This window comes from Amblyomma mixtum, chromosome 1 (genome assembly GCF_055824585.1).
Source record: "Amblyomma mixtum isolate Tamu chromosome 1, ASM5582458v1, whole genome shotgun sequence".
Classification (NCBI taxonomy): Eukaryota; Metazoa; Arthropoda; class Arachnida; order Ixodida; family Ixodidae; genus Amblyomma; species Amblyomma mixtum.
The window spans coordinates 92,286,839-92,298,949 of NC_143012.1; the positions used below are offsets into that span (position 1 = coordinate 92,286,839).

The 12,111-nt window shown below is 49.9% G+C and overlaps 1 protein-coding gene across 1 annotated transcript in view; it reads right to left on the reverse strand.

Annotated features, from left to right (window-relative positions):
- Window positions 1-5,559: 5,559 nt before the first annotated feature.
- Window positions 5,560-12,111, reverse strand: part of LOC149367215 (membrane metallo-endopeptidase-like 1) — a 41,571-nt gene continuing 35,019 nt past the window's right edge. The window contains exons 4-5 of the mRNA XM_089573261.1: window positions 7,805-9,496; window positions 5,560-6,122 (exon numbers count right to left, since the gene is read on the reverse strand). Coding sequence (XP_089429387.1) covers window positions 5,655-6,122; window positions 7,805-9,496 — 2,160 coding nt within the window. The 3' untranslated portion in view covers window positions 5,560-5,654. The remainder of the gene's footprint in view (window positions 6,123-7,804; window positions 9,497-12,111) is intronic.

Here is a 12,111-nt window from a genome sequence, read left to right on the forward strand (position 1 = left end):
TCGGCGCAGAGCGGCGGTATACACGGCGGATGCGGGCTGAAGAAACGGATGAAGTTGCTTTCGCAATTTCCGGGCTTGGCCAAGCTGAGCCTCTGCCAATTTTTTTCATGCTGTTTGCTGAGCCGGAGAAGCATATCGGTGGCTATGAAAAAAAAAAAGAAACGTGCCCGAGTGGGGCCGTACGATATGTTACCGGGCTAATAACATTGCGAAATCAGCTCCGATATGCAATCAACTTTGATACGCAAGCAAATGCTGTCGCGATAGCGAAGAGTGATTGCTTTCGAGTGCTTGCATTTGTGAGCACATGCGCAGAAGTTCATGAATATAAATAAATAATCAATACGCGCACACATAAACGCAGATGTAACACCAGGGCTAGCACATTCAGAACGGTTGCGATGGCTCTGAAAAGCTGAAGAGCCTTCTCGGCAGCATTCAAGCTTAGTGCACTAAGCTTGAATGCTTAGTGCACTGAAGTCCAACACAGCAGCGGTAAAAGAATTTGACATGGACGAAAAAAGTGTGCGGATCTGTGCTGTTCCATAGGAAGATCTAAAGGAAATTCCTGCACAGAAGAAAGCTCGAAGGTGGAAGACACCAGCATGGCCACATCTCGAAGAAAAGCTTGCGGCGTGCATACCGCAAAAGAGGAAATTGGGAAACCCGGTATCGACGGTGAAAATCAGACTCATTGCTTTTAGTACGGCTGCTGAAGGAGGCAGCAAGGAATTCAAGGGAAGTCTTGCGTGGTGAGCCAGGTTTGTGAAAAGGAACCATCTTGGTCTTCGACAGCGCGCTACGGTAGGCATAAGTGAGCCGGAGGACGACTGGCGCGAGAACAAGAGGGATTTCCAAGATTTTGAGCTGAAGTCTCTGGTGAAGGATGGGATCTCAGAAAATCAGGTAAGGTAAGTTTACGAATGCTGCCTATTAGAATTCATTCCATGTTCGTCGTCTGCGAGTGGCACTTGTTGCATTGGGACTAACGCACAGCCTCTTTCAACAGCTGTACACCACGACTGAAGTGCCATTGTCGTTTTATATGCCACCAAGTCGCACTGTTGACAGCGTAGGAACCAGAACGGTTAGCATTACGACAACCAGTTACGAGCGAAGCTGTTTCATGGTTGTTCTCGCATGCAGCATGGGCGGTGGCAAGTTAGTGCCGCTAGTTATCTTCAAACGCAAAACAATTCCAACGAAGATCTTCTTAGTAACTGTCGTGTGCTTTGCAATGAAAAAGAGTGGGTGAATGAAGAAATCATGCTCAAATGGACTGATGAAGCACTGAGAAAACGCAGAGTCACTTTTGAACCCAAAGGGCCTTGTGATAATAGATTTCATGGATGCGCACATCACGGATTGTGTGAAAGTAAAGCAATAGACAGATAGTGCAATTGCCATTATCTCAGGTGGCATGGCTAAACAGTTCCAATCTTTGGATATCTCAGTGAACCGGGCCTTCAAGAACAATGTTTGAAAGAACTGGAGAGCCTGTGCGCCAGAAGGGGCCCATACGTACACGAAAAATAACGGATGCGTAGGGGATCTTGTGGGTCATTGATTCGTGGCACGCCATGCATGCCACAACATCTGGTTGTCAACGGCTTCAGGAAAGCCGGATTAAACATTAACCAGACGCTGACGTTGCGTATGATCGAGCGTTAAATGAAGAGTGCGGCCCTTTATATACACCCCACAGGTAACCTGTGCGCAGCGCCACCTATTTTGAATGGATTCTAAACTATGATCACGTGGTACGTATCCTTCTTCGCTGTATCCGGTACAAACTTTGTTATATCCGGATATTATATTACGAACCAAATTTTAATAGAAACGTGCACAACACAATCGTTTGACAGCATCCGGAACGCCCTGCGTCAAACGGTTCGGCCGCAACAGCCGTTTCAAGATCCACGAAGGTAGGTTTGGGGTGGCAAGGTCGCCGGTGCGAGTCCCCTGCGTGCACTAGGCTTGGACTCAACTATTAATTTTGTGCTCCGTAACACGCTGAATCGATTTATGCCACTCGGAACTTTCTGCGCCGAAGAGCTGGTCCGCAAATTTTATACGAATGGTGGAGCTGTGTGGTCTGACACGATGGTCCACAAACCTCAGTGTATATAGCGGGTCGAAGGTACACGGACGAATTGGGGCAATCGATTGCCCCAATTCGTCCTTCATGGAAACGCTGCCTGTTTGCTTTCCTTTGTTTTCTTTTTTTACCAAGAATTCTTTAGTACTCTTTTTCTTTCGTTTTAATCTTCCTCTCCTTTCTTTTAAAAGATTTAGGTCTTTCTGGCTTTTTTCCCTTTGGCGCTGGCTTGCCTTTGCACTTTCATCTTTTCAGTGGTCTTGATCCGGGTGTGATCCTCACCTAAATTGATTGTAGCGAGAGCTACATTACCCGCAGTCTCGCCGCTTCGCTGCGGGCCTTCGGCGCCACTTGTGGAGTGACGTCACAGCCGCGCACCCTCCACTCGCATCCGACTGGTGGTGGTGAAAAACATTTATGGGAAATTAAGTTTTTTACAGAAAGGTGATTGGGGTAGGACCCTATTGGCCCTTTCCCCTTACAATACTGGGTGGAGCCCCTATTCCGGTGCCCCATTGGCAAGCAGGGCCGCCTCCCAGTCCTATCCGACTGAGATGAGCCGCCGAGTGACGGCACAGCTGCCGGTGCCGCTCGCCTCCCGAGACGGCCGCGTGTTTACTTTACGGACCGCCGGGCCGTCTTTCTGGCAGTCAATAAAGTTGAATAACGCGAGCCGCCTTCACCACATGTCTCGTCTTTAATGCCTAACACGTAACCATGGCGACACGCAAAACAACAAGACGCAACCAGAGATATACCATACCTCTCGCTACGTATATCCTGGCATAGCTGAGCTAAGCCACTGCCGAATTTAATTTTTTTGCTGTTCAATATTTTTATTGCGAAAGCAGTACTGCTCGAGGTTTCGGCTGTTGGCCGTCGTCCCGGAGAATCCACCATTGACCTTTAGAGTGACCTATGTGTGACGTCATAGCAGCTGTGGAAAAGCAAGGGCCCCAACTCGGCTCGGCGAATCCTCCATGCCGCAGCAGCGCGGCGCTGCCGCGAGGGGCGCTCGCCGTACGTGACGTCATGCCAGCTGTGGAAAAGCGCCCCCCTCCCCCCAACTCGGCTCGTCGCGATCGTCCCAGCGAATCCTCCACGCTCCGCTGCCGTAGGGGAGGCGCTCGCTCTACGTGAGCAGCCAAACCAGGCAAAAGCACCGAAGTTTGGGCCAGTTGGTATTGATCCATCATGAAAAACGTAGCAGCACGAAAAAACGAGCACAAAAAAGACACAGGTACGACAGGACATATGCTGCCCCCAGGCGCAGCCAGGGCTATTGCTTACGCAACTTACCGGGCTTAGCCAACCTAAGCCTCTGCCAATTTTTTACCCGTTCCTTCTTCGGTACACCTTTTCTTACCCGTCTGCATCTTTTCCTCCCCCTGCAGAGCTCTTTCCTTGCTCACCCGTTTTCTTTTCTGGCTTCATCAGCTCCGCACCAGTTTCCTCCCCAGCTACCTCCGAGCCTCCTTCAGCATCGCGCTGTACCTTTCCATGTTGACCACGGAAGTGGAGTTTGTATACGTCATCCACATTATGCTCCCTGCCGCCACCTGGGATTACGTCACGAAATGTTCCACCGCCACTCCTGCAGCCTTTCCGCGCAGACTATTTTCGCATCTATCCTTCAAGAAGCACGGCACTGGTCGTGTCTGAGATTCAGCACTCGCTTCCCCCGAGAAATTCCTGCTTCGAATTCGACCCGTGGAACTTTTTTTCTGTAGTAATTTGAGTCAAGGACCACACATTGATCGGTGAAATTGCTGAGCACGGCCAGTAATGGTAGCGCATTAAAAACACCGCCCATAGCATAGAAGGGCCAGTACTATTTGAGAAGCACCATTTTGTGAGAAAATACACTGATATTTTCGCCAAAGGGTGCACTTGTCCATTTCTGCCAGCATGCGTTTCAAGGTATTTTATTACGCCATGTATCTATTGTTCTTCTCCTCCGAATACATCCGGTACACATCTTGCTGGTAGTGAAAAGGAGACAAGAAAATCGCTGCACGTATCGAAAATTTACAGTGGAAGGCTACGGCGCCCTCCTCAGTTGGCTCACGTGACAACAGCACACACGGATGAAACAGTCCTTTGCTCGAGAGAATTCCACTCCACTGGAAACAAGTAGCGAGGCTAATTTCCATTCAGACGAAGCTTACACTTTTTGTAATTCTTAAACATGCATACGATATATATCTTATGGCAATAAAACTCGTTGTGCTGTACAATAACAATAAAAGCGATAAAGTTGCAGCGGCCTTGCCGACCACAGTTCTCAAAGCAGAATGTCCGGTGCAACCAGCACGCCAGCGTTCATCGCATAAGCACCAATTCAACAGAGATATCACTCTGTGCAATAACACCTGCGGATGTCCACAGCAGTGCAGTTTTGTTGTCCGCTTATACTCTCTTGTCCAGAGATACAATATGTTGTTGTTGTGCGCCGGACCATGACACTTATGCCAGCTCATAGGACATGACGCCAGCTCTGTCAGTAGTGTCGAAGCACGCGGGACACGCTGGCATCCCCACCAGCCTCAAAATCCGGAGCGCGCGAATTCAATAGGACCTTTTCTGGCACTTCAAGCGGAGTAACTGGACAGCGTGTGTCCAGCGTTCTCTGCATACCCGGACACTGCCTACGTGAATGCGCATACTCCTAAATATGCGGAGTAAACACTAAACCGCTGTGTCAAAGGAACACTTACGAAATACGCTTAGACAAGGAAAGTCTGAACATGACGTTAGAACCTGGACTCATTTTGGATCTCCGTTAACTCGATTATTTTTATGTGAGCAGTCCTATTGACGGGTAGTTAATACCTCGGGTGTCCTTACAAAACCCTTCAAGAAAATGAACGAGCAGATATACGTGCCAAAAAAAAAAACACCCAAAAAAAACCACTTAAACCACATTGATTATTCTCTGCGCCGCCAGCGCGCGATTAAAAGGAATCATGTTCGATAGCAAAATATGCCTAAAAGACATCCTGCATTCTGTCTTCACAGCCGATGAAATCAACCACATTGTACGCATGGATGAAAAAACCTGGGTCAGCTTTAGAGCACGCGTTAAAAGGTGGTTCACGAAGCTTCGAAGTACGTTTTTCTGAACCATCTCACATACTAGACTAGTGCTTGTTTTCATTACCAAATATTAGCGGAAACACTCGCGGCAAGAAAAAGGCTACCGCTCAACTGGTATCATTGGTCTATACCAAAGAAAATTAGCAATCAAAATTATCTGCATACCTGTAACGTATGCGCCGGAAGGAAATTCTCACGTGGCCAGCGTTACACACGCGTCAAAAATCTTCAAGCGCCTTCGAGCGAATAGCCTGGTCCTCAAGATAAGGTCTACACGGCTGGTTACTACTCAGTTCATGGAAGAGAAAAGGACTCAAACAAAGCGCGCTTCGCGAAAGTCTAAAAATAATACAACGCTGAGAAAATTTGGGCAAGAATATTAAACACAAGATGCGGGTCGCATCAACGGTACTGAAAAAATGTCTGGTATGCATCCCACGTGACATCAAAGGCCGCGCCCTCACAAGAAGGCGCATTTGTGCTCCGGGTTCATGGGTGACCCCGCGGGGCAGCTGAAGGCCTTGGCGAACGGCTCGAAGTTGCGCATGGCTTCGGTGCATTCGGGCGACATGCGGCGGCGGTCACTTCTCTCCCAGCAGGTCACGTGGCAGGCCGTGAGGAAGAAGATCTGCTCCGCGCTGTACTCCTCCAGGCCTCGAAGCCGCAGGTCCCGATCTTCGCTGCGGAAGCGGAGGTAGGCCGCGTGCGTGATCTTCAGCGCCGGAAGGAGAGGGAAGAGCGAGGTAACGTTGCCACCGGAAGTGACGTCGGCCGAGCACCTTCCCAGCTCCCACAGGGCTCGCCCGGGTGAGCCGATGTTGTGGGTGCTCCCTTCGCTAGGGTTGACGGCGGACGAAGCCGGATTCCACGGTGTCTGGGTCATGTCTTCGCTGAGCAGAACCGTGAGCGCGTTGATGGTGCGCGCGAGCTGCGAGAGCCGTTGAGGCGGGACAAATGAAATGTCCGGTTAGGGGAGGTTGTTACAAACACTATCGTAGCTTCAAGCTTACCGCTGTGACACTGAGAGATACATACATATGGCAGAAAAATAAAGGTTGCACCTTTCTTGTACTGGCTATTCCTTCTTCGCGGACCACCGTCAGGAAAAATGTACTGTCCCTTTCATTGGCTTATAACTGACAATCCTACGTTTTGGCGAGACTGAACAAGAAAAGACTTAGCCGCATTAACCTAAGAACATTGGATACAGCTCATTTGCGCGATTCACTTCCAGTGCATCCACTACAGCCCTAGCAGTGGTCTTGCATGCAGAGATGCTGACTTCTGAGCCCGTTCGGATGCCGGTGCAAAGGCGAGCTGAAGGGATGGGCTCGAAAGCAAGCGGACATATATACAGCAGAAGGGTCATCCTCCCGACCCAGGCTCAGCACCCGCCTAGTCATCGGCTGGGTCGACTTCCCCTGCAAGAGCCCTGCAAATCCGCTGGTTTTGTAAAATGGGTACAAGCCGTACAATTCATAGTCCGGCCTGGTGCTTGGGAAGGAAGCCTGCGCTTTCAAATCCTGACTGTTTGAAATCTGTGTTTAAAATATCCTAGTATACTTTTTGGCCACAGTGAACAAGAAAATGACTTAACCGCATTAACCTATGTACAGTTTTTGTCAAAAGTTTAGAGCCCAGGGGGTTCACTTCTAAGCTTTATATTGGGACTCCAGGAGCATTCGTGGAAGTCCTACCTATTGGAGGGGGCAGTACCAGAAATCTTCTCACGTTCAGGAAATTTGTAGCGCTAGAGTAGAGATTGATTAAGAACGACACAGTGTGGCTCAAAAGAAAACCCCCTGGGCTCCAAACGTTTGACAAAGGCTGTACATTGGATACAGCTCAATCGCGCGATACATTTCCAGTGCATCCACTACAGCCCTAGCAGTGATGTTGTTTGCACAGCTGCTGATATCTGAGCGCGTTCGGATGCCGTAGCAAAGGCGAGCTCAAGGAATGGGGTGGAAAGCACGCGGACATAGACAGCACACGGGAGGACACTCGGTCGTCCTCCAGAACCTGGCTCGACAACCGCCTCGGTTTCGGTGGAGTCGACTTCCCGCTGCAAGCAGCTCGAAACCCACCGGTTTTGTCAAATGCGTACAATCCGTACAAGCCATAGTCCGGATTGGTGCTTGGGAAAGGAGCCTGCGCTTTGAAACCCCGTCCGTGTGGGCTTCAACAAGCGCGCCGAAAGAGGGCCACAATGGTCTTTAAAGCAAAAGGAGGATTTCGGTCCCTCGCGACGATCTCTTACACCGAATGTGAGCGATACGAAAAAAAGCCCTTTTTGCCAGCATTCACACCAGAAGAGCTGAACACCTGGCCGAGGGAAATATTGTGCCCATTAAGAGCCGATGGGTACTCTCCGCCGCTGGAGATCCAACCTAGCACCTCTTCAAACCGAGGGGGATGCTGTTCCACAAGGCTATCGCTTCGGCGGACCCCCGCTTCGAAGGCCTTGTGGTAGAGCAACAATGGGCTTTACCGGACCCCCTGTGTGCGCGATTCCTTCAGCTTACAGCTCCAACACATTGCTGGCGTTAATTAGTCAAGAACCCCTGTTTCCTCAGCGTAAATCTTGTAACCTCGAGCGCCTCCACTTACCTGCATGGCGTACAGGAGTCCGAGGCCCCCGTAGGCCATGGCATCCGTGCCTTCGTCGGCGTAGTATGGCGCGGCGAGCGCTGCCACGGCGACGGAAATCACGTTCGTCACGGGGCTGTACGAAGCCAGGTGGGCGGACTGCAAGCGAAACAACCGCAGGCTCGCCTGGTACTCTTCACTGCCGAGCGACTTCTGCAGCTGCTCGCGACTCATGCGCCAGTGGCCGAAGAAGCTCTGCTCCGTTTCGTAGTCGCGTCCGTACAGGAGTTCTAGGCTCCGGCTTGTCATGTACTTTTCCGGGGGCCATATCACGGTGCTGGTGTTCTGCAGCCGCGTGGCGACAGCACGGACCGCTTTGGTGTCCAGGGTGGACCAGGAGCCGACCTCCATTAGCGCCGTCTTGTGCAAGGTGCTCAAGAGATCCGAAACGTCCAATCTGTGCACTTCGGGCATTACGCTGTCGTCGGGGCCCGAAAAAAGCACCGTGTACACGAGCGCAGCATTTATACCGCAAGCCATGGGATAGAAGTACTCGGACAGCGGATGTTTCATGAAGAGTTCTCGCACCGAGCTACTTGCGATAGGGGCAAGGAGCTGGATGAACCACCACGCCGTATGGAAGGTCACCTCCTGGGCTGAGTAAGAAGCGAAGATCACACGCATGGCATCCAGCAGGTTGCCATTTGGGGCGATGAGTGTGTCCTCTTCATTCAGGGGCGGTTTCGCGGTGAAGGCGGATTGCATGGCCTCCACCCAGTCACGAGCTCGGAGCTTTGGCACCAGATGTGGTAACTGACGGATGACCAGAAAACGAGGCCTCGGGTGTGTGGCGCCGAAAAAGAGCGACAGATTTCCGAGGATAGAGCTCTGAATGCCACTGCTAGCCTTCGCGAATTCAACAAATGCAGGCAAGGCGGCTCTTTCTCCAAAGGTGCCGGATAAGATCAAGTCGACGACGGTTTTATAGAAGCCTTTGTACTTATTAACCTCGTTGTCTATTATGTTCGCAATGACTGGCATACCTGATGGGCTTATGGATACCGATCGCCGGTGGGCGGTGCCGTGCCATGGCTCTATGAACTCAACATACAACCACAACGGCGTGGCCCACAGGACGGACAGGTTTACCAGAGCCCGCAAGGGTACAGAGTAATCGTCGGGGTCTCCAAGCCGAGCATCGGTGGTGTCCAGCAGCCAGGGGAACAATTCTTTGCTCATGAATTCAACGAGGGTTTTCGAGTCGTCGATGTCTGCAGCGGGGCCTCCCCGGCGAAGGCAGGCATCTATCATCACGTTCACTCTTTTGCTCAGGGGCCGACGTGGGTCCTCGCGAAGCTGTGCTCGTCCCAGCAGCCAGTACAACAAGCGAAAAAGTGGCACGGCCACACTAGGCCGGGTGTCTTTGTGCAGCCAGCCTGAGCACACAAACTGGCCGAAATCTTCGCATGCAGATTCTTGCATCTGGTCTCGTTTTAAACCTAGCGCCTGCGCGTGATCCAAGCAAGCCCGTGTGGTGCACACCGTGGGTACAACGCGGGGACTGGGCATTGTCCTTGCAATGTAGAAGACCACCGAAACAAAGATGGCTATGACGAAGAGGAGAAATACGATAGCTGTCGTCTTCGTCACCGGGTCAAGTTTTCGTCCAGCTAATCGGCGCGGTGATGGTGAAAACGGCGACCTGAGGCTCATCTGCGGAACAACAACATTCTGTAAATGAACTCTGTCCAGCCAGTAGTGAAGACATCTCAAGATCGCAAGCCCTTCCTAAGAGCAGATTACATCTATCTACGATGCTATGAACTTTGAAAAGAATGATCTAGGTGGAGTGAGTAGTGACTGGAAGTTGGTCTGCACAGCCGATAACGTTTGTTAATTTGCTTTGATATGAGTGATTATGGTTTGATTACAGCAGCATCAAGGCAGGCAGGTGTATCGATAAAGCCGCTCCGCTGCTCTATCCCTGTATTATTTGTCTTTAGCATCCTTCGATATCACGTTGGAATAAGTGCTAGACTCTCCGAATACATTTTGACTGTTTACACAGACTAGCTTACCATTTCACGCTCACAGAACTAATAAAAAAGCACAGGCTCAAGGCGTTTAGACTGAACGAATAGTAACTGTGGCAAGTTAGCATGGCTTGTTGTCAGTAAGTGATGACCCTGATTATGTTGAGGTATGCCGAGGGGTTTTTGCAGCTGTACTCTCGGCTTGCCGGTCAGCAGGAAGCTGCCAATCAGTGGAGATTGCGTCATAAACAGTTACACTGTCAGGAATTCATCATTCCGCTGAGCGCCAGAAATGCCATACGCTTCCTTCGAAAAAAAAAACGTTAACACTGCAAAACATTGCTAACAGCAAAAATCGTGGCGCCCTCCCGCCTTTACATCGCATGTCGCAAATCCTATCATCTCAGGCCACACAATATTCCCAGTTCCCTTTCGTACATGTACCACCGCGCAAGATCGATAGGCAGCATCAGGGAAGGGCCAGCCTAAACAGTTTTAACCAGAGGAAAAAGACTTATGTTAAGCAACACGTTCAGTCACTTTTTGCATGCTAGGCGGTAAATTTTTTACTTGGTTAAAGAAACTGACGAAGTTACATTCGTATTCATCTTCCGAATGCATTGTTTCCGTGAAGCATCCGACTTCCCAGTATTGTAATAAAGCTGCTATCTGCGATGCTCTTGTGTCACCATCGCACCAGCGGTTCTTCAGCCGTTGTAAAAAAAATTCGCTTTGGCTTAGCTTGGTTAAGCCCGGTAATTGCGAAAGCAATATCCGTACCTACGCCACGGTTCAGCTGGTAGTGTAGCTGGTGGTGGTGTTTGTGGTTAGACTTGTGGCGATGCATCGGTTATACAATCCAATCTAATCCAATCCAATCCAATCAAATCAAATCAAATCAAATCAAATCAAATCTAATCCAATCTAATCCAATCTAATCCAATCCAATCCAATCCAATATAGTCCAGTCAGGCCGCCGTTCCTGTGCACCGCCGTCGCACACGGACGGCGCGAGATGGTCGCCCAGCTCTTCGGCGTGTCGTCACACAGAGGTCATGCGAAAGGTCATTTCATGTGCACCGCCGTTGCACCGCAAAGGCTTGAAAGTGAAAGTAGTATTGCTTTCGCAATAATATTGCTGGCAGCTTTTGGTCTGCCTACTAACACTCCAGCACCGTAGAGAACAGCACGTTGAGCCTAGGGCGTTTTTAACATGCAAACCAAGCACGGCGGCTAACATCTGAAAAACCGGTCTCAGCATGTCTCCTGATCCCCACTACTGCAGAAACCACCGAAAGAATACCACGCAACTTGAAAACAGAGCATAAGGAGGCAAATGTCTGATTGTAAAGCATAAAGAATAATAGTCGTGTCTTGCCAGGCATAGCATAAAGCGCATAAAGCATAAAGAATAATACTTATCGGGAAAAACAAATCTTTCCGCGAAACACGGCAAGTAGTCAAAGAACTGACCTTAAGGCTACAATACTCCCTCGATAGAGCGCCCAACTCAATTCAGTGAGTTTGCGGCTTCCAGTATCACTTTTTCTTTTTCTTCAGCTCGGCAAGGGTGCAGAGGTGGTATTGTTTGCAAAGAATGGCAAGAGTTCTGCAACGATGACGAAACCTGGTCTCGTATTTAAATCAGCCGCATCACTTGTCTGAATCCTTTAAGCATTCTCATGCAAGCTATCAAAAATTACGAGGAACTTTAGCGGCTAAAGTGGTGAAAGGCGAAAGCCTGAGTGCTTCATTCTGCTACGTGATTGTTCACTTCACATTCTGTTGGTGCATTAATTAACTGCCAATTAATGACGCTTAAGCTTCGCCGTTAGGAGTGGAACGCGACAGCGTGTTGTAGCGCTGCCACGGAGTCCAAGGAACGCCACCACCCGTTCGGCGCGATGCGTTGCCCTTGAACGCAACGCTTTTTGAGGAAAGGAAATGGGGCTGTAATTCTCTGTCATCTCGGTGGACACCTGAGCCGCACCGTACACGAAGGGAGGAAGTGTGAGTGAAAGAAGAAAGAGGGGCCGTAATGAAGAAAATGAAAATTTTATTTGAGGAAAGGAAATTATGTATTAACTGTCTCACATATCTCAGTAGACACTAGTCGAAAACTGTATTTGAGGAAAGGAAGTTGCGCAGTAACTGTCTCGCATTTTTCGGTGGACACCCGTCAAATTTCGCGCGCGGTGACGTCACGACAATTTGGACCAATCTGAAACTCGGACAAATACGCCTTGCTCTTCGGTAAATTGGTTTTTGAGGAAAGGAAATGTATCTGTCTCTCAT